Below are 22,950 nucleotides of genomic sequence, written 5' to 3'. Positions count from 1 at the left end.
CTTATATTTTAGTCTGCTTTTGCTTTAATTGAACTCAAGAAGCACTCCTGTGAAAGTGGGTTATTTGCACTGAATGACACGGTTTCTGGATTCTGGTTTGTGTTCAGCCCTGAAGTCTAGCATGAACTTGCGTCATAGAGCAGTAGAAAGATAACATTTCTATAATGGATGTGCAAACTGAGATTAACACTGTGTGTGTTCTCTGTACTTCTTCCAGCTCCATGGTTACTGGCAAGAAAAATAACCTCATGTTCCTCGGATCACACATTCAGTCCTTTTTCTTTTCTTCTTTAACAAAATATAGGAATTCTGATTAAGAAAAATAATTCCTCTGAGACTCAGTTCACTAGTGCAGAATGTCAGAATAATTTCAAAACACTTCTCAATTTTTATTTTTATTTATCAAAGATGACATTTAAAGAGTCTAAAATTGGAATGCCTCATATGGGCAGACCAAATAAAAAGAATGCTGCCCTACCAGAGCAAAGTACAAACCTATACCCTATCGCATTTTAATTTATTGTCAAAAGCCACTTTTTTCCTACCTATACATCAAAACATGACAGGGCAGATTTGAGATCGATTGATATGCTCGCTGTTACCCTTTCATTTTCATAAGCTTAAAAATACAACACTACACGGATAAAAGGATAATCTGAAGGAAATCATCAGGATAAAAGCCCAAGTTGTAAGAGAAGGAGGACTCAGTATGGAACAGAAAGTTAACTCAACCAGTAGAAACAGTAAAGTGATAACAAAGAACTGTTTAGCTGGAAATAAGAAGAGTATAAATTGTAATGCACTTTTTTCCCCTCCTACTCCATTGTCTCGTGTTGTGTTATTCTGTGGTTAATCATTGACATTGGAGGACGTCCGGACTGATCGTATCGTGCATCAATGCCTGTTAGATTACAGGTGTTACAGTCGAACCTGTAAGTTTCACTGACAGGATGGGTTGAGCCGATACAGAGTGCACATTCTAGGCCAGACTGGCAATATGTTCGTCATGAGATATATTGTATTCTTTTGCACCGTTTTCCTTAATTCTTGTAATTTTTTTCCCATTTTATTTCATTACCTACGATTGATTTATTGCTTTAATGGTTGGTTGTTGCATGTTTTTTTCTTTGTTGAGCCTGGAAGACACCCCACCCCTGTTTCTCCTTGGCATTGAGGAAGGCTCACCAGCCATAGAAAACAGTAGCAGGTGCAGGAAGAGAAGCCAGTTGAAACTAGGAGTGATCAGTGAGCAATGGTCTGCAGCTACAGCAGAATTACAGAATTTGCATTAAAGCTAGATCACGGAAATTGAATACAGCAGAATACAGCAGCCTAGACCTGATCCGAACCAGCCTGGGAAGAATAAGGGTGCTATAGAGCCTCTCCATCTTCATTAAAACTTAGGGTGGCATAGTCAGTCAGTTTTAAGGGACTATCACCCTCACCCGTGACATCTTCTCAGAGGGAAGGTGGGTGCTGACATGGGTTGTTCGTGACAGCAGGCCTACATGTAGGATTAACACAAGACAAGACTTTTTTTAATTGTCCTTATTAGATTGTGTGGGTAGATAATTGTAACACTAAATATGCACTAAGTTTGTCTGTTGTCTTCAATCCTGCGCAGCCTCAAATTATAAACCATGCAAGTCATGGCAGAACACACACAGAACAAAGAAAATGATTCAGAATGGGAACTATTAACGTGCAGAGGTTTGTTTATTCTTTTGTTAAAGCAGTATGAACAGAATACTATGCAAGAATCTTAGACCTTGACTTAATTTGAATGGCTGTGGGGCCACCTACCACCTCACCTCACTCTCTTTTTAAAATTTAGAACCCTACATCTTTAGTGGGTATGGGTTCATGTTTTATTTCCCCCCGAAGATATTTCAGTTCATTCAGCCCTCAGATTTGGTGTAACACTTAAAATATAATATTAATTTATTTAAATGAAAACTGAAAAAGGAAACTACTTTTGGCTATCAATGGAATGGTGTAAAAATAGACCAAGACAATGATTCTGGTCTTATCTAGCTCTGTCAAGGACGTCTTCAGTACAACAGATATATAGCCTTGAAGCAGTCATCTATAAACTGAGTGCAGCTTGAGAATTTTGTTTCTGCAGAGATTTACAATGCATAGACGCCAACAGCAATCCTTGAAAAATCTATGGTTGAGATCTGTTTGTGCTAACTTTGAAAGCAATCTGGACTTCTGTAGGAAAAAAAATGAATTTATTATGTCAGGATGACCTGTGAATGTAATTTATATAAAACATTACCTAAAGAGAAACTGTATGAACAATTCAGCTAATATAATAACCTTAAACTGTTATTAATAATACAATCACATGCAAATGTATTGCTCCAGCACACTGCATCTGCTAAACTGCAACAGCCACACCTTTTTGAATTGATTCAACTGAAACCATTTATCAAAGTACAGGGCCTCCAGACACAAAGTCATTACCTCACTAAAACCACATTCACAAGTGTACTTTTCCCTGTTCACTCTGCCCCGGCCTTCTCCTTGCTATTCACACGAAGGGGATGCCAAATTATGGGATAAAAAGACAAAAGAACACATACAAGGCAAAAGTACAAGATGAACTTACTATCTTATTCCACGGCTAATAATTAATAAACAGTGCCAATGTGTTACCTGTTTGTCACATTGATTGGTTACAGTGTAACCAAGGTTGAGCTATATAAACAATGGCCATTTGCTAATTTAAAGACAACAGCAAAAACAACCATATTTCGCCTGTTCCTGACACAGCCAACTCAATCTCAACATCTCCTGTATTGCTGTTCATAGGAAGCTAGGGAGGCTGGCTCTCCCTTTTTCACTGGAAGGATCTTTTTTATCGGTAGAATTTGCCCAGCTGTGGCCCCACACAGAGCTAGCAGTCTGGCTACACTAGGAACAAGTTGTTCAGTAAGTGAATCAATCCCACAGGGTTTCTTTGCGAACAACCAATCATCCTGGGTCGTGTGATGACAAACCTCCGTGACTGAAATGTTTTGGTTCTGTGTGCTGTATGCCCGCTATGCCGCGGGCTCCTCCAGACAACCACAGTGTCTGATGCAGGGCGATGTAAAGCCCTTAGCCCCGACACCGACAGGCTGGGTGACTGCGGTCACAGCAGGGTGCGGCCGACGGGTCAATGGCATAGTCGGCCTGGGAAACGTTGTCCGCGGCAATGTCCTGCAGCACTGCCTCCCTCTCTTTCTCCACCATCTCCAGCACAGCCTTGTACTCCGCATGGCTGCTGTCCAGTGGGCTGCCCTCCTCCTCATCCCGGGAAAGGTCGAAAATCAGAGGAGGGTCGTGTAGCTCCTCCTGTCCCCTCTGCCCACCGCAGGCCACTGCAGCACCTGAGAGAGAAAGTTCTCCACATCAATATTAAAATGCTCCTCAATGTTATTGTCTGGAGAGTTCGTGGTGCTACTTGTATTTTCATGGGATGCTCCAAAATTATTGCAAAAAAAAAAACACTGAAAAACATGTACAGAGCTTTGAAAGGACATCCAGCAATTTACAACACAGATAGGTTTTCATTTTTATTATACTGCAAAAAAACTAAAAACAATGTTCATTTGTATTCTTGTTCCAGATAGTGTCATCAGCAAGTAAACAATGAATGACATCTTTTTTTTTCCTCTCAACAGTGAACTCTTAGCCAAGTTACTCCTGCAGGAAAGACCATTCCAGAATATTATGACAGCAGATTATGAAACCGAGTGGTGGTAATGATTGTGCTGAGGGCTCTGGACTTGCGAGCGGAGGGTCATGGGTTCAGTCCCAGGTGGGGGACACTGCTGTAGCTAGATTATTCCAGTAAAAACCCACCTGTATAAATTGGTTATTGTACGTAAAACAAATAGTGATATTTTTGTACCAATTGTAAGTTGCCCTGGATAAGGTTGTCTTCTAAGAAATACAGATCTTTTAAATTAAGTCCAGTAAGGAGACCTTCAAGGTAAATCATCTCTAATGAAAGTTAGAAAATCTTATTAAGTTAAACCTCAGCTTAATTATTGTACACAAACATAGCCTTTATAATAGTTGAGACACAGGTAATTGAGGACATCAGGGTGTTCCGTGCCAAACCATATTAAATGATCCTGCTCCCTTAAGTAATTTTGGCATACAGAGAAATGAAGTATTTTGTGGTTTAATCATTTAGAGACTGCAACCCAGCACCCCCACCACCCTCAAACACTCTCCGGCCAAGAAAACTGGAAGAAGTGACAAAAAAAAAGTTCAAGTTTAAAACCTTTTTTCCTCTTGCCAGCTTCTACAGAAAAGTTCTGGAAAAGCCTTGCCAATTGAAGACAAAGGTTTTCAATGCAACACTTCACGAAACAATGGCTGTTTTGCAGGGCAGAAACCTTTCAGCCCATACTTCACCTGTAATGTAGAACGCCTTGTATTGCTCCAGCCGGGCTGCTTGGAGATCCCCAAACTGTCCGGCTGCTCCACTGTTGGGGTGGAGAAGACACTGCAGGCAGGAGAGAGAAAAAGGGGTAAAGGAAAGAGCGTGACAACAGGAAGTACCCCTGTAACATGACTATGGCAACCAACAAGTGTGAGAGAGGCCCAACTCCAAACAAACTTCAATTCACCCTACATTTGTCCTGAAAAATGCATTCCCCCCTCAGACTGCCAAAATTAAAAAATACAAAAATACTGCCGGCACTAAGGGGTGCTAAAGTTAGAGGTTATATAAGTGTACAAATTCCACCCAGATCATGTGAAATGTGCACCGCCTTTAAGCACGCTGTGACTTCGCTCTCTACTGCTGCATACGCACAAACAAAACCTAGGTTATAAAAGTTGAATCCATTACAATAATGTAATAAGAATGGATTAAAAGCAACAAAACAAAACAAAATGGCAACTCGCAAAGCTCAAATCCTTTTATTATTGGCAAGCCAATTTATGACAAGGGCTTGGAGTCTGTAATAAGGGAAATTAATCCAATGAAGATCATTGTCCAAAGAGACTGCTGTTGCGTGGATACAACAAACATAAAACACTAATCTCAGCTTGTAGGAAATTCATCACCATGCAACTGCTATTACCCGAATACACTTATTTGCACTGTTTGCAGTGGACTTTTTTTCGCTTTTATGGCTATATATGCCGAAACTGACAAATAAGGCTCCAACAGTGGAAAAGTTAAGATTTTTGTTTTTCCTCAGACATTGATTATCTGACATGTGTAGGTTGCTCTTTATTTCAGAAATACAAAGGGACTGGCTTTGAATGAAATGGTTTACTCTTTCTGTTTGACTGGTCATCTGCAGCGGCGTAGTAACCGGGGAAAGGTGGTGATGATTCATTCATGACCTTCCCTCATCTAATTCATGCCGCGATCCGCACCTTGGAACTTGGACCTCAACTCGGCAGCTATCTTACCCCCGGAGCGCACTTCACCAGCCCCCCACCACCAGGCCGCACATTTCTTCTATCAGGGGGCCCTGAATTCCCCCTATATTTAATTGGTGGAGGGGCAGTTAAGACCTATCACACTCACTTTGGAGTGAGTAACTTAGAGCTGGAAGAATGACACCCAGTCTATAACCCAATAACTAGACCTACAGGAAAAACTCAGCAGCATAATCTCTACTCCAGTTTCATTCCCACCTATTTCACTAACCATAAATAATTTTGAAACAAAAGAAGAGGCATGACAAGCAGTTATAAATCCCCGAGCTCGACCTTGTGTCCGGTATCTGAGTGGTGGAAGAGGACTTTGGTCACATCAATGCCATCATAGTGTCTGTGAGGGGGCAGGCTGGCCCCGGCCAGGGACAGCACAGTGGGGAAGATATCCAGGCCACTACCGGGGGAAAGAGACACACCTAGGATTTAGACAGTATATTATAAAACCAAACCCTATCAATGTTATTCAAACAGCAAATATCAGGTTTCAGAGAAATACAAGGTGATACTTCACAACCTGTTGCTTCAACTCTTTTAGGAATATAATATTTTTTCATTTTTAAACACTGTCATATGATTTATTTTAAACATGAAAGTAACAAGTAACACTGAAGTCACCAGCCTACAGAGGTGCATGTCCCAGAGGCTGCAGTCTGCCGTACGTCGCCCTTTCAGAGAGGTGGAGACGAACCTGAGCAGGGCATTGCTAGTGACATTGGCTGGAATCTTTCCTGGCCAGTATGCAATAGTGGGGACACGGTGCCCTCCTTCCCAAGTTGTCTTTTTCGCCGAACTCCCACCTGGTTGAAAGTAAAATTGTGAAAAACTGGTAAGAGGTTTGTACCTTGCTTAAGAACTACTTTATTCTAGATTTCTCATGTTTTTTTTTTTATGTCCAGTGAATGCTGGACAGTTTCTCTAACAAATGCAAGAACATGACAATGGGCATCTTCAGAGACATTCCATGCCAAACATTGTATCCTATAGCCTAAGTCACCCTGGATAAGGGTGTCTGGCAAAGGAATAAATAATAATAATAATAATAATAATAATAATAATAATAATAATAATAATAATAAAATGTTTCCTCTTAAATTAGCATATTATTTAATCATGTTTTGGATTTTGGAACACTCTTTGGACTTAACCCTGGATTGGCAGGAACTCCCCCCTGCTAACATTTTTTTTTCCCCATTTGGGACTGTTTGCATTGGATCCCAGCATAGCTACCCAGGTTTAGACAGGGCAAAACAAACAATTAGTTACTTTTTTCTTTATTTTATTTTCCTCTGTGGTCTTTATCAGAAAGGTCACATTATCAATCAAATAAATAGCAATCCTGTGAGTCGTGTTGCCCTGATATTGCTTTGTCTTGATATTCACTGTGCTTGCATACCCCGCCTACTTCATACTTTTATAACACCCAACCCCCAACAAGCTTATTTTACAGTTTTGTTTCAGAAATATGTCTGTACTAGAACTAGATAAAGCGAGCAGCTCACAGACACGATTCAGTCTGATGATAAAGCACTCTGTACTCAATCAAAAGATAATGAAGATCCAAGTCAGGTAAATGGAGGTTAAATGAAGGTTAACAATTTTCAGTAATCAAGATAAGAGGCTATAAAACCATCCGTAATACAGTATCCTTTTTGAACTGTGACCTTAAAAACTACAGAAGATTTCAATCTCAATGGTTATCACTTCAGCAAATAGTCTGACAAATTATACTTGTGTAGAACAACTTTTACCTCTGTCTGACTGCCACCTTCCTAAGAAAGGGCCCACACTTCCTGAGAACTGGCATTTCTGGTCCCAAGGGCCATTATCACCTGTACACAATAAGGAGAAAATCAGACATAGTAAGTACAATAAGTCTTCACTCAGGCCTGAGATATTAATATCCAATTGTTTACTCTCTTGAAACATATTTTGTTTATTTAAGATTGTTTTAAAATGTAACTAACTAGCCAAAATAATCATTTTTCCCTACAAACCATTCAGTAAAGCTGTGATTCTATTTATGGTTCAAGAAGCTTCAAGAAGCAACAAAAGCTCAGAGTTCTTCTCCACAATGAAAAAAACTCAAACAAGCCACACGGAACAACAGCAGATGATCTGGGCTGCTTAGAGACTCACCAGTAAACCAGATGAGTGTGTTTTCTTTAGCAGTGGCATCAGATGCATTTTTTATCGCACCAACAAGATTGTCCATTTCTTGCAGACTGGCTGCATAGACATCTTCCAGGGATACATTGCCATGATGGGAGGCTGGGGACAGTGGGACGTGCATGTGTGCCAGGGCGATGTACAGGATGAAGGGTTTGCCAACTTCTCTAGAGATTTAAAAAAAAAAAAAAAAAAAAAAGAAGGGGGGTATTACAATAAGAGCTATACCAGGAAGAAACCTCCAGTTTGCATCTTTCTCAGATTTAAGGCCCATGTCTCAAGGACTGCAATGGGCCAAAAGGCCATCACATATGTTGGAGTTCATCTCGAGCATACAGTGAGGGAAAAAAGTATTTGATCCCCTGCTGATTTTGTATGTTTGCCCACTGAGAAATAAATGATCAGTCTATAATTTTAATGGTAGGTGTATTTTAACAGTGAGAGACAGAATAACAACAATAAAATCCAGAAAAACACATTTCAAAAAAGTTTTAAATTGATTTGCATGTTAATGAGTGAAATAAGTATTTGATCCCCTATCAATCAGCAAGATTTCTGGCTCCCAGGTGTCTTTTATACAGGTAACGAGCTGAGATTAGGGGCACTCTCTTAAAGGCAGTGCTCCTAATCTCAGCTCATTACCTGTATAAAAGACACCTGTCCACAGAAGCAATCAATCAATCAGATTCCAAACTCTCCACCATGGCCAAGACCAAAGAGCTGTCCAAGGATGTCAGGGACAAGATTGTAGACCTACACAAGGCTGGAATGGGCTACAAGACCATCGCCAAGCAGCTTGGTGAAAAGGTGACAACAGTTGGTGCGATTATTCGCAAATGGAAGAAACACAAAATAACTGTCAGTCTCCCTCGGTCTGGGGCTCCATGGAAGATCTCACCTCGTGGAGTTTCAATGATCATGAGAACGGTGAGGAATCAGCCCAGAACTACATGGGAGGATCTTGTTAATGATCTCAAGGCAGCTGGGACCATAGACACCAAGAAAACAATTGGTAACACACTACACCATGAAGGACTGAAATCCTGCAGCGCCCGCAAGGTCCCCCTGCTCAAGAAAGCACATGTACAGGCCCGTCTGAAGTTTGCCAATGAACATCTGAATGATTCAGAGGAGAACTGGGTGAAAGTGTTGTGGTCAGATGAGACCAAAATCAAGCTCTTTGGCATCAACTCAACTCGCCATGTTTGGAGGAGGAGGAATGACCCCAAGAACACCATCCCCACTGTCAAACATGGAGGTGGAAACATTATGCTTTGGGGGTGTTTTTCTGCTAAGGGGACAGGACAACTGCACCGCATCAAAGGGACGATGGACGGGGCCATGTACCGTCAAATCTTGGGTGAGAACCTCCTTCCCTCAGCCAGGGCATTGAAAATGGGTCGTGGATGGGTATTCCAGCATGACAATGACCCAAAACACACAGCCAAGGCAACAAAGGAGTGGCTCAAGAAGAAGCACATTAAGGTCCTGGAGTGGCCTAGCCAGTCTCCAGACCTTAATCCCATAGAAAATCTGTGGAGGGAGCTGAAGGTTCGAGTTGCCAAACATCAGCCTTGAAACCTTAATGAGAGGATCTGCAAAGAGGAGTGGGACAAAATCCCTCCTGAGATGTGTGCAAACCTGGTGGCCAACTACAAGAAACATCTGACCTCTGTGATTGCCAACAAGGGTTTTGCCACCAAGTACTAAGTCGAAGGGGTCAAATACTTATTTCACTCATTAACATGCAAATCAATTGATAACTTTTTTGAAATGTGTTTTTCTGGATTTTTTTAAAATACACCTACCATTAAAATTATAGACTGATAATTTCTTTGTCAGTGGGCAAACGTACAAAATCAGAAGGGGATCAAATACTTTTTTCCCTCACTGTACATCTGTCCATGAGACACTTTGTAAGTCACTTGCTCAGACTGCATCCACAGTTGGAGGGACAGGGCAGGGAAGAACAGATTGGGTTGATTCATTTTACAGCTGTTAATACACTCTTAATCCCATGCACACTCTCAGAACTCCATTTTCACAAATTGAAACATACAACAGAACTGTAAGTTCTGTTTTTCAGTTGTATTCTATGATTATCTAGCACACTTGCAGACATTGTAGCCTTTACATTCTTTAAACGTGGGCTCAAATGTGGTTAATAAATTTGCATAAATACAATAACATTGATTCCAAACTCTATGCCGGCAATCAAGCTGGTTTAATTAGCTGGCTGCATGCTTCCTGCAACAGCTGAACTTGACCCTTAATCATGCTCCAATTACAGAGCTTTAAACAACAACCTGCAAACAAATCTGAGGGGAAAAATAAATCTGTGTTCAGAAAACAAAAGGCCAGTTTCTTACTTTTATTAACAGTGTACCTTTAATGTTACTCCAACTAGAAAAAATTATAATATATATAGTAACCTGTAAAACCCAAAATACATAATAATTTCGCACTGTATAATATCACATCTGGTGAATTAAATGAGCACCCCAATTTACAGATTTATTAAAGATGTGAAAAAGATTATAAAATGTTTAAATAGTTGTGCCCTGATGCTGTTCTCTGAAGTAGTTCCAGACAGAGCTTTGTGCCGGTCTCTGTGCGAGTGTGCAGACTGACTGACCTACTTCCACTCTTCAGCAGTCCTTGCAGGAGATCATATGGAGGAAGTGTCAGGGCTGGTACCGAGAAAGACTGGTGAGAGTGGGATCCAGTAGCGGTGTCAGGTGAATCAAGAGGATTTAGTCAAGGAATAGTTGGGGTCACGGAAGGTAGGTCGAACGATCAGGCAAACAACGATAGCAGGGAAGATCCAGAGATCCAACCGTGTAAAGGCATCAGTAGCAGCCGCAGACCAGAACAGAGTGCGTGAAGAACCTCGGAGCAAAGAGGTTAACCTGTACAGCCACCTGTACTGAAATCCTGGATAAAGCGCCGGTAAAAATTGGCAAAACCTAGGAATCTCTGTAGTTTTCCTTTACTTGAGGCCATTCCATCACTGTCTTGACTTTGTCCTGATCCGTATGGACCCTGCCAGCATCTAGGAAGTAACCCAGAAAATGTATGCGGCTTTTGTGAAATTCACATTTCTCGCCTTTCAGGGACAGTTTGTTTTCCCACAGACAATGAAGGACCTGTCGAACTTGATCAATGTGATCTGAGAGGCTAGGAGAATACATCAAAATATCGTCGATGTATACCAGGATGAACCGATTTAGAAATTATCTCAGGACCTCATTGACAAAAGCCTGGAAAACAGCTGGGGCATTAGCGAGTCCGAAGGGCATGACCAAATATTCATAGTGATCCGTGTGCGTAATGAAGGCGGTTTTCCATTCATCACCTTTCCGGATTCTGATCAAGTTATAGGCGCTTCGAAGGTCCAGTTTAATGAAGAAGCGAGCTCCTCTAATCTGTTAAATGGCAGCTGGCACTAGGGGCAACGGGTAGCGATTTGTTACAGTGACTGCATTCAGACCACAGGGTCGGAGTCCGTCATCCTTCTTCTTCACAAAAAAGCAGCTTGTGAAGTGGAGGGACGGATGATGGCCTGTTCAAGCGCTTCCTGTATGTATTCCTCCATGGCCTGAGACTCGGGTAGGGAAAGTGGGTAAATCCGACTCCTGGGGGGAGAGGCACCAGGATGAAAGTCAATAGCACAATCCCATGACCGATGAGGAGGTAACTTAGAGGCTTGGGGTTTGTGAAAAACTGCAGCCAGATCTTCGCTAGTAGTGAAAGGGTGTAGGAGTTACAGGCAGACTTATGATTTAAACCCATTCACAATTCTAGCAATGTGTTGCTCAGCTGATAGTGGACACTTCTGTCAGCACTATGATGGCACAATTTAACCAGTGTCATTGACCTGCGTTGTCTTGGGACTGATTATGTTCCCATAAAAACAACAAAAATGCAATCTAAATAACTGTTATTGATGTAATCCTCGAGTAATCTGCAGTTTACCAACAGTGTGCCTTCCTGAACTATATTAGTGCATAAGGCTTTAGATTGCTGTGTAGAAGAATGTAAACACTAAATAATGGTCTCTGATTAGTTTTCATATATATATATCAGTGACCTCCAACTCATTTCAACAATATCTGCAATGATGCAATAGAAGACTGCTTCTAACACATTATGTTATTTAACGCTCTGAGACAACGGGCCGTGTGAAGAGCAGCTGCACTTGGCAGGGCACAGTGAAACAAGAGACGTTTGTGCTAGAAATATAATACAGAATCTATGTGCCTTGAGTATCAGTACCCTTGAGCACTGTCAAAGTCAGTCAGTCTGCCTTGGGATAATCAAGGCATAACAACATTCTCACTTGGAGGATCTGTTTATTGGATGAGCACATGAAAATACAGAAAACTGACCACAGTGATTCTGTTCTAGTTATCACTGATCCCTCAAAGTGAAACTCAAATTCCAACGGGCTTTAACAGCCAGTGCAATGAATCCCTTCAGTTTCTGTCAAATATTTCATATAACAGATGTTTGTTTGTTTTTTTACAGAAAGAGCGTGGAGAGTGTTTTGTACTTTCTCTTCATTGAAGCTCAGACAAGATAAGGGAATGTGGAATAACCAGTCTTCCTAAGTTGGTTTCCGCCCCCCAAATGAAGCAGTTACCTGGCCTTGTGAATTATGTCCACTGCCTTCTGTGTGTACTTCTCTGTCAAGGTCCACAGGTCCAGGGGCTGCTCCACAATCTGCAGGTCCTCAAACAGTGGCAGTGCCACAGTGGAGTAGCAGTCTTTGTGCTCATCACTGGAATGTAATTTAACATCATGACAAACATGGTTACATGGTTATAGTTTGTTCATTTACTTGTGCATGTAAGTATTATTACTAATATTATTGTTTACATATAATCAGCTTTAAAGAGCATTATCATTGTATGCTGACCGACTCTGTTTTTCATTAAGAAACAAAACAACGTTCTCTTTAAGACACTGGAGACATTCAGGGTAATTACCACTATGCTACGATATTAAATATTAAATAAGGCATGGACTCAGTGACTCAAAAACAATACTTGTAAACCAAGTTCACAAACCACTTTAAAGCCGACAACATATAAAATATATAGAACCACTAGGAACAACTGGTAACAATTCAATTCTTTTACAGGGTAATGGCAAATAATTATAAAAACACTCACCACGATGTAGAGTTCTATGAATACTAAATGCACACAGTGTCTGCAATTCATATGCATTGGATTTCTGCTTATGTTTACCTGTTGTAGCCTATTCATACATGTTTGTAAGACACCAAGTGAAAGAATTAAAGAAATGGAAGACTGAAACAGAAGCATGGAATATACACCTCTCTTTCGCTGGATCTTTGACACATGGTGGGCACTCTGGGATGTCATAGCCTGGCGTGTCTGTGCAGCCCATGTCATTGCTGTACGGAATTCCATAATAGTAATCAAAACCTGTGGAATGCAGGGACGACATACTGTGACTTGCCATTTTACAATACATTACAGAGGCAAATGAGGAAAGCAAGAAATGAGAGCCGAGATAAAAGACAAGAGCCGAGCAAACAACAGACTTATTTAGGTTACACTTTCCACTTCCCCATTCTCTTAAAAGAAAAATGTATGTGTGTGAATGAGATGAATATGAGATTCTTGGATCAAATAGAGTCAAAGGTTTAGTTTTAATACTCTCAGATATCAGAAATTAATAAATTACTGAATAATGTGATATAAATATAAAGCCAGGAGCCATTTTTGTATTGGTGTCCCCAGGCTTGACTTAATTCTTAGAAATGTGGAACAAAGCACACATGCCAAAAGACTTTGCCCTGACTCTCACAAAAACAACCAAAGGTAGATATGTTGAACTGACAAATAACCTTACATTCCTAAAACAAATATTGGGCCTGACAAAATAAATAAATAGGCGGGACGACGACAAGAATATGCATCTTAGATCTACTTCCTGTACAGCTTGTGCTGCTCTGAAATGCAACTGGGAAAAAAACATCAGAACTTTTTGAGAGCATAAGCTGGTAAGTCAAAACAAGCATTACACAAGCTGTGAATCACAAAGAAGAGAGAACATGTATATAGAATACTATATATATATATATATATATATATATATATATATAGAGAGAGAGAGAGAGAGAGAGAGTATATACATTTTACAGACTAAGCATACATATACATGTGTGTATAACTGTGCATATCCCTTTCTTCAGTACGGTATGTGTGTTTCGATATATGACAAAAATGTGTCTGCTTACCGCGGCGGCTGGGATGATATGGGCCACGATGCCCTAAATGCCATTTTCCTGGAGTGAAGGATAAAAAAAATAAAAATGTAAAAACATGCATATTTATCACTCTAAACAAAAATGCTTCATCACATGTCATTTTCAGCAATAAGGAGGAAATCATTACTTATTCATCTTCTAAAGGGGTGTATTTTACTATAGATTCTCATTAATCTTTGCTTGTAAGCAGGAACAACTTTGAAAGACCAATATTCATAACCTTGATAAAAACAGGTTCTAAAGGATAATCAAGATAAACAGCAGATAGTCAAATGCTTTACATTACCATGATTTTAAATCATTAAGATCCCAAATCAGGCTTTTGTGCAAGTGACAGATGCAAGTTTATTTTAAATTACTTTTTATGCATTTATAAGCTAGAGATCACTTTGATTGTAGTAAATATGTATATTTATCTGTTGACCTTAGAACTTAAAAACCTGGAGACAATAGAAAAAAATTCCTTGCTGACTACCCAACTATTTATCTAATAACATTTATACATAATGCTTTCCTTGGTTACACCACATGATAGATGTATGGGGATGTATGTTTATGTTTAATGGTTATTAACAATATTAATTTGCAGCACGCAACAATACATAGGGGGTATCCGTAGCAATCAGGGTCCATGTTGAAAACACAAAAACTGTATTAAAACCCTAACAAGCAAACACATAACCATAAATAATTGTACAACCTGAAACTTTACTGCACCACTACCTCATTTTATTTGTCCTTCAAACATTTGATGAACATGGCCCTTAAAATCTAAAGAAGGATTAACATTGAAATGAGTCTACAATACAGCCATGAGCTGCCTGAACAAAAGCCAAACCAGGAACTGGTCAGACAAGTTGCTGTTAATTGCTCAAGACTTTTTGTTGTCATTTTCTTTAATGTCACTGAACTTCATTCCTGGTTTATAGGTTGACACTACTTTAAATTATAGGAAAGTTAATCAGGTCTTGACTTCTCCGAAATGCTTTTTTTTGCATAAGAGCTATCCAAGGTGCTGAACTACATTATATGGATTTCCTATCAGCAGTCAGAACATTTTATTATAAGAAACATGAAACTATATTGCAGCATTTTCAAAATAACATTTGCATTTAAAATGGGTTCTATGGTTTTATTTGCCATGTCCATTTTGATTTTAGCTATCTTTTCCACCAGCTTTAATTTTAAAATCAACAACAGGTAGATATCAAACTACATGTTTTCATAATAAATGTATTTAAATGTTTATGATGTTATAATTGCATTGTTTCAGGTTTTTGTTTTCCTGTAGTGCACTGTACTATTCTGCAATTCTATGATAAGTACTACATTACAGTAAAGTGTTTATATTATTATATTGGAACTTTCTTTTCTCTGAAAACAGATGTTTCTCATAATACCTTACTCATCTGTAATTTGTAGTTATAATACGCTACATTACTCCTGCACTGCACTTCATCGCTAAAAACTCGGCAGTAGAACCTGTAACAAACTGAAAGGAAAAGCACACAAAAAACAGCTGCTTAGCTATAGTTCATGTTAGTTTGCACAGCGATTTCACTCAGCAATACTGTATTTCACACCATTGCATTTCCATTTGTGAGTCTGTACGTGGATCTCACCAATCATGGCTGTGTAGTAGCCGGCCCCCTGCAGGACCTCAGCAAGGGTGGTCTCGTTGAGGGGGAGCCCTCCTGTGGAGCCCACAGCGAAGTTGTGTGTCACCCCAGTGCGCAGGCCGTGTCTGCCCGTTAGTAAGGAAGCTCGGGACGGGGAGCAAGTGGATGCAGGCGAGTGAAAATCTGTAAATCTGAACAGAGCAGTGGCCACACAAGACTCTTAAAAGCCAGGAAAGCAGAATCAGGTTGTAGACATATAGCAATATTATAAGAGGCTGAATGCAGGCTGGCAAGTCCAGGATGACAATCAGACATGGACTGGGAAATTGAAATTAAAATGAAAACAAGAAAAAGTCTCGCACACAATCTTAAAAAATGTTTCATAATAAAGAGCAGTTAGTAAAAAGTATGTAAATTGGCACCACATACAAACCCTTACTGTGTACGAAGATTAATTCCATCATCACAGTTCCATATTTCTACAAATGTAATACCTACCACAACCTGAATAAGCAAAACAGTAGGAAAGAGAATACTTTCAAAATACTTTTTTTTAAATTATGGGTTAACTAAGAAGGGAAACAAGTAGAAGGTCAAATCATTGTCTGCTTGTTATTTTTTCCCCCATATGTCACAGTGGTATCATTTCCAAGCACCCATTTTACACACTTCCCAGTTTTAATTACAAATCCCTACATACTTTTATGTGGTTTTAGATATATTTGAAATAAGTGATATATCATGTTACAAAGTCAAATATCTCTCACAAGGAGGAGGGAACCTATCTCATTTCATACAGATATTTTACAATCACAAAATTTGAGTATTTTTTATAATTTAAAAAATAGCTACCACATATCATACATACGCCCATTTAGTTTTACAATGTGGTGAAAAGAAAGAATGACAACAAACTGTACTTTCCAGTTAGGCTCAATTGAGTGAGGAAGTACTTGGAGAAAAAAACAAGAAGAAAACAAGGAGGAAAAAAACACCTGTTCAGTGGATAACTAATAGGGGAAAGGAGATGTAATGGGTCTTTGTGTGTGTTGTTTCACTATATCTGTCAAGACCACAAACACAAGGAAAGAAAATTGCTCAGAAAATAAATGAACAAATGAATAAAAAAACAAAAAAAAACAAAACAGAATGCATAAATAAATACGCTATGGAAATCTTATGAATATTAAAACCCCTGTAGGCTACATCTCAATGACTTCCCAATCTGCTTGCAGCGAACTACACTACCAAAACACAAATTCACAACAAAAGTCTCAGCTTTTCTCACTGTAAAAACATACTCAAAATCTATTTTCAGGAATTAATATGTATAATCCCTTACTCAGCAAAGAGGCACTAGATAGATCATCTGGGTCTCTTTAAATGAATTGTCAGATGATGCCACAGATATTTCACAAGACTCCTTTTCAAACCAGGGGATATTCCTACATAAAACCTGGGGAAACGACTGACCTCCTGTGAATAAACAACAAACGATTTTAATTGGGTAATATAGCATGCAGAGTGCAGGAAAACCAGAAGACCCTATTGTCCTTGAGGATCTGACTTGTGCACCACTAAGATATAGCATTGCTCATTATGAGCAGTGTCAGAAACTACAAGGATATCTCCAGACAGCCTTGTTACTAGACCTGGCAGTGACTGGTCACCTCGTGCATTGACTTGCAGTGTTATTTATATCGTCTATATATTATTCTGCTGCTACAGGTTCTACTCGTCTGGGAGTGAAATACGATAACTAACACAAGCCCTGGCTCAGACATTTGAGTCATTGATAGGGTGGTGGTGTATGGTGTGCATCGCTACCAGCTTGCAGCACAAACACAACACTGCTCCCCGAACATCAGAGACATCCTCCCTGCCGACTGCCCTTTGGATTGATTTTCCAAACATGCTTATGTTAATTACATTAATTACAAGCAATTACCACATTTCATACATTAGGCATTTTGTTACTTTAAAATGCATCCAAAACTGTTCTGTTTGTTAATATCCTCAGCAAAAACTAAGCTAATTTCCATCAAGGTTACATTTTACATATTGTATTGATTTTGCTTTGCAAAAGTACTGCATTCCTCCTATACAGAACAAATAGTAACATCCTAAATCTGAAGAGATACTAAGACAGAATTCAATACCTCATGCCTTCCTGTGCCAGGAGGTTGAGGAGAGGGGTGTGGCTCCTCCTGGGCCAGTTCAGCCCCAGGTCTCCCCAGCCAATATCATCAGCCAGGATGACGATGAAGTTTGGTTTCTTCAAATAACTCATCCCTACTTTCCCAAGGTGATTAGAGGCATAGTAAACAAGTCCAGAAAACAGAGTACCAGAGAGCAAGAGAATGACTGAGATCCCTGGCATTTTTCACTGTGCAAAACCACAGAGGTGAGACTTATAGCTATACAAAATATTAAAAAAAACTTTCTTCTAGGAATGACCACGATACAATGTGTGTATAAGCTTTGTTGCAGCAGATTTGTCTAACAAAGTGATCTTCACATCAAAGAGCCTCACATACAAATAGGTATTAGGTTTGGGAGGTGCAGAACGGAAAGAAAAATGGAGACGCTAGTACTCTATGAGCACATTCAGAAAAAAAACAAAGGACGTTGGAAAGGATTTTGCTCTTCTGTTTTGTGGGCTGTTTGTTGTCCTTGTACATTTCATCTCCAACCGTTGTGATGACTGGGATTAGCAAAATAAACATCGGATCAGTGTAGGCTCTGAAAGAAAAAGGAGGGTATTTTAATGAATTGGTAAACATAAGGATGCTTTTGATTCTGATTATGTTGACTATTATGATTTAATAATAATATAAACCACACCCATGCTGAAAAAAAACTGATATGGGTGCCATGACTATTTAATGATATTCCTAAGGCCTAGACCCAAGTAAAAGTTTGACTCACAAATTACAAACTTGTGCCATGTCGTGTTTTGATTTATGAATAGAAGAAAGTGGCTTCTGAGAAATTAAATTGTGATAAGATACAGGTTTTGGGTCAAAGGTCTGATTTGGTGTAGGCCTAAAAGTGGTGTGAGGGCTCCTTGTCACTTTGAACTAAAATTATACTACAACTCTATAGAAACACAGTTGTAACAAATTAATTAATTCCAATACAGAAAGAAACCACTTTCAATAGCTTTTGCATCCCTACTGGCAAGGCACATTATACTTTTGAATTGGAATAGGTTGTTCCACCCTCCCACTCAAAGTGGATCAGGGAGGTTATGTAACTTCTCATATTAGAGAAAATGAAATATGGGTATGGTCACCTTTCATTGAGTACTTGGACAAATTGTCACTAATTGTCTGTGCAAGTTCTTATTTATTTATGTATGTATGTATGTATGTATGTATGTATGTATGTATGTATGTATGTATGTATTTATTTATTTATTCTGGTTATTTTTGTTCATGTTTCTGTTGATTTATGGAACCTAATGAAGTTAATTTTTATTCATGTATGTGTACTTCAATGTTTGACACTACTTTCCATTTTAAGCTGACAAAATAATAAAAATATATGTAAAAAAAAAAACTCAGACCCAATCTTGGATTTAGTCAGAAAAAAAAAAAAAAAAAAAAAAAAAAAATATATATATATATATATATCAAAAGAAATTGTTGAATTAGCACCAAAACATGCCATTTGTAAACCTAGATGTCAAAGGGCCAGAATTCCAGAGCAAGAGGGAGGAGTAAAACTATTAATCAGTATAAAACAGGTATAGATTAGAAGAACAAATGAAAAGCAGGTGAAAGTGCAAGAAGAGAAACTAGAAACAAACACACCACCCACTTCCGTTTTCCATGAGTCCCTGCCTCCTAATGGCTAAACAATCGGGACAGACATGGCCGTCCTCAAACATGTTACTTTTTTGTTCTTTTTAACCTCAAAAATAAAATATGAATAAGTGACCTATTCCATTGTTTTTTTCTTTTTGATGTGTGCGGACATCTAACATGAAAGTAACATATTCACTGTCAAATCATAACAGGTCATGATAAAGAATTGGAACATTGATTTGGCAAATTAATTGTACCTACTGTATTAACTATGTATTCCTGCATTTAAAACACTTAAAAAAAACACCACCACAAGGCAGGAATCCAAAAAAATAAATCTACAAAGGAGAATTTGATTGCTGACAGCCAGGTGTGAAAGCCAGTCTACTCTGTGATAAAGCCTTCCAGACTGCATCATTTCAGATTTGGTAACTTCTGGTACCTCTGTTCTAGACTGTTCCAGCACACTGTGGAAAGCATATTAAAAAAATTCTTTAGGGTCAAAGTACATGGTAGTAACGTGATCTTCACAAACTCTAGGTCACATCACTCTTCTAAATTTAGAACTTTAGTTTAAAACGAGCTGGAATATATCTGCTGTTGACAGTAAAACAGTAGTTTGGATTTAAACATTGAAAAAGCTTTCTCTAATCAAGTAATACTACTCACACAAGAGTTTCTATTTCTATTTATAGATTTAAATAATATTCATTACTTACATTTCTTATCATTCTGAGCAAAAATAATGAGATTTCATGATTTATTTAATTTAAAAAGAGAGATTCAGAATCTCAAATGTAACAATCAATTACAGGCAATTCTGTTCAGCTGGAGAGTTTGTTTTTCACATTAGATCATAAATGTACTATTTTTATGGTACAAACTGAACTAATTCAGCTGCTACACTATTTCAGGCTATGGAAGCTAATAAAAAGTGTTCTGTGTAGCCAGATGGAATTGCATTACACGTTCCCACTAGACAAACGTTTCCACAGTCTATATAATGAACAAACCTTTCTCCTTTAAAAAGCAGGCATGTCTAATAAGCCTTCATTAGCTGACCATGTTTATGTAATTTATTATTTTGTGTGAACTACAATGATTACATCACATGTATTAACTTTTCTTTTTATTTAGTTATTCTAATTAGAATGTTTGCATTATCAATTAAATACACTTGCATGGAAAGTTCTCAATTACAATATTATTACTACATATAATATTACTATTTAAATAATATTTGGATATTCCTAAATTAATATAAGTGTGTATTTAACGAAAAAGAAAAAAAAGGAAAAATTAAGGGAAAGTAAGAAAAGGAAAAATGAAATGTAAATAAACTGTTTACAACTTATTTGAAACAACAGTGATAGTAATAACTTATGAGAAACCAATTAAATGATAGAAAAAACAAACACACACACAATCACCCACTAATAAAAATATGCAGATGCGGAAATACACTTTGTATGTGATGTATTAATTGTGCTTTTGCGTCCTCCTGGGATGTTTATATCCACAACAGAATTCAGGACCACGGCCTCAGTTACATTTCAACTAGAGCAATTTAACACATTTTCCAGAGCTGCAATTTGAGTTTTTTAGCTGACCCGGTAAAACTAATGTCTTTACAATTAACACAAATGAGCTTCCGAATCTCACAAAAGTCTACTGAGGCAAAATGTCAAGCATACTTGATGTATCATAGAACTGACCCTTAGAATATTTAAAACAGGGTTGCTAGGTTTTAATCTCTGCAATACAAAATTAAAGTATACTTCCCAGAAAGTCTGTAATATGGACTGGACACCTTGTACTACTATGCATAGTATAGCTATATCTAATTGGTGTGCCATTGATATTAAGTGAAAGAGGAATGAATACAGACTTTGAGGACAGCAGTAATTATTGACATCACTGACATCATCTCTTCAGAGCACTTTATTTAAACACACCATACCTGAACTGCTTTCCCAGAAAAACCTTTGCCTAATCACGTGCTTGTGTCTTACATGTGTAGTCGCATGTTCCAAATCATTAACTTTGGGGTAAAAAAGCTAGAAACATTCCACTTAAGTAATGTGTAGTTCAATAGATGAACCACAAAACAGTCCAGCAAAACAGAAAGTGATATCAAAAATGAAGATGACGGGGGAAAAAACAAATCAAAAAGAAAGCCATAAGTGACCCACTGAAAATTCTTCTTGAATGCAGATACCCAGCAAATCCCTTAATAAATGAAATAACAACTATGCTGTATTCTCTGTTGAAAATTAAAAATGCAATCAATTAAAACAAAAAATGACTACAAATTAAAATTGTGTGACTAAATAATAGGTAACAAAGGAGAAGAATGAGACAAGCAACTTAGCTCTCTGGTTTTCACTGGAAGAGGAGATGTAATCTAACTCACTGCAGGCCTCACAGTGATTTCAGTCAATTGATATTCACCACCTACTGTTTATAAGAGACTATCATCACTATTATGGGCAGCAAAGTTACAGGCTTTTGGAAATGTAGAAACCACAAACTAAGGAAAAGCAGAGTTTCCAACTCTCCCTCACATGAACACTAAAAAAATGTAAAGCTTGCAAAGGCTCTAAATGATCCTACATGGAGACTCACACAAAGAAGGCTATGCTATACGAAATTGTTGGGTTGCAAAATACCGTAGGGACTGTGAGCATATAATTTAGAAATCGCAGGTTCATTTCAATTCTACTGTATCCATGATCTCCTGCTAATACCTCTAAGTGCAAATACCTACACAGTATATAAAAGTAAAATAAACACATACATAAATGAACGATTGGAAGCAAACTGGTTGTGTTTGTGGCCATAGCTGGAAACATATTTCACAACATGTAAGTTATTGTTTGCTGGGACCAGAGCTAACTGGCTTGAAACCCAACCCTACACATCCTAGTTCAACAACAGTTTTATTTTACTTAAGAGACGTCCAGCTCTTGCTCTGTGCACAATTCCCCTTTAAACCCATTGCAAAGGCACAAGACAACATGTTTTTATAATGGTAAGGAGCTGTCCACCCAGGGAAGTAAAATCAGCTAAACAACTTAGTTAAATGGATCCGTATCATAATGTTACGTCACCTAACATGCTTAACAATACATCCACAGAAAACGTCATATACGCGACACGCACACAGCCCGCACACGTCATCACACAACCGACAGCCTCGCTTTAGAGAAACGTGCGCTAATAAAAACTAAAAACATGCGCAAAAACACTTTTCACCAGATACGGGCTACAGGAAGTGGATGGTGGGGGGGAGGATGTTGTAGGTATAAGCTGACGCTCCGACCCACCACAATTACTTACTTCTCGACTCAAACCGGCACAAACCTGTTCCACCCGCCGCCAACGAGCGCCTCGTGCCCGCGCCGCGCGTCCCCGCCAGCGCCTTCTCCCCCCCACCGGTGCGCGTGTGCGCGTCACTGGCAACGTGAGGGTTAACACGATCATATTCATATTAAATACACACTTTCCCAGTTTATTATATGTTATAAAACGCAGCTAGCATGTTAAATGCGCTGTTTAACGGGTTAAACAGCGCATGTAATCCTGCTGCAGCGTTTTATAA

The 22,950-nt window shown here is 38.7% G+C and overlaps 1 protein-coding gene across 1 annotated transcript; it reads right to left on the bottom strand.

Annotated features, from left to right (window-relative positions):
• Positions 1–1,697: 1,697 nt before the first annotated feature.
• Positions 1,698–22,935, bottom strand: arsg (arylsulfatase G). The gene is made up of 12 exons (XM_066704602.1): positions 22,689–22,935; positions 17,700–18,282; positions 15,544–15,731; positions 13,892–13,939; positions 12,962–13,073; positions 12,263–12,400; positions 7,591–7,787; positions 7,203–7,283; positions 6,143–6,251; positions 5,728–5,848; positions 4,414–4,504; positions 1,698–3,377 (listed from the first exon to the last, which is right to left on the bottom strand). Exons 2-12 carry the CDS (start codon positions 17,918–17,920, stop codon positions 3,106–3,108), a joined length of 1,578 nt encoding a protein of 525 aa, XP_066560699.1. The 5' UTR covers positions 17,921–18,282; positions 22,689–22,935; the 3' UTR covers positions 1,698–3,105.
• Positions 22,936–22,950: the final 15 nt, after the last annotated feature.

This window comes from Amia ocellicauda, chromosome 5, assembly GCF_036373705.1.
Source record: "Amia ocellicauda isolate fAmiCal2 chromosome 5, fAmiCal2.hap1, whole genome shotgun sequence".
NCBI lineage: Eukaryota > Metazoa > Chordata > Actinopteri > Amiiformes > Amiidae > Amia > Amia ocellicauda.
Note: the sequence above shows the minus strand (reverse complement) of the source record. Positions and strands in the feature narration are given on the sequence as shown.

Bases quoted from the DNA above. Each gene is read 5' to 3' on its own strand.
- arsg (XM_066704602.1), bottom strand. From the start codon at position 17,920: ATGCCAGGGATCTCAGTCATTCTCTTGCTCTCTGGTACTCTGTTTTCT. The intron at 15,732-17,699 runs GTATTGAATTCT...TGCTCTGTTCAG, and splicing joins CTGGCACAGGAAGGCATGAG to ATTTACAGATTTTCACTCGC. The intron at 13,940-15,543 runs GTGAGATCCACG...CCTTCACTCCAG, and splicing joins CTACTACACAGCCATGATTG to GAAAATGGCATTTAGGGCAT.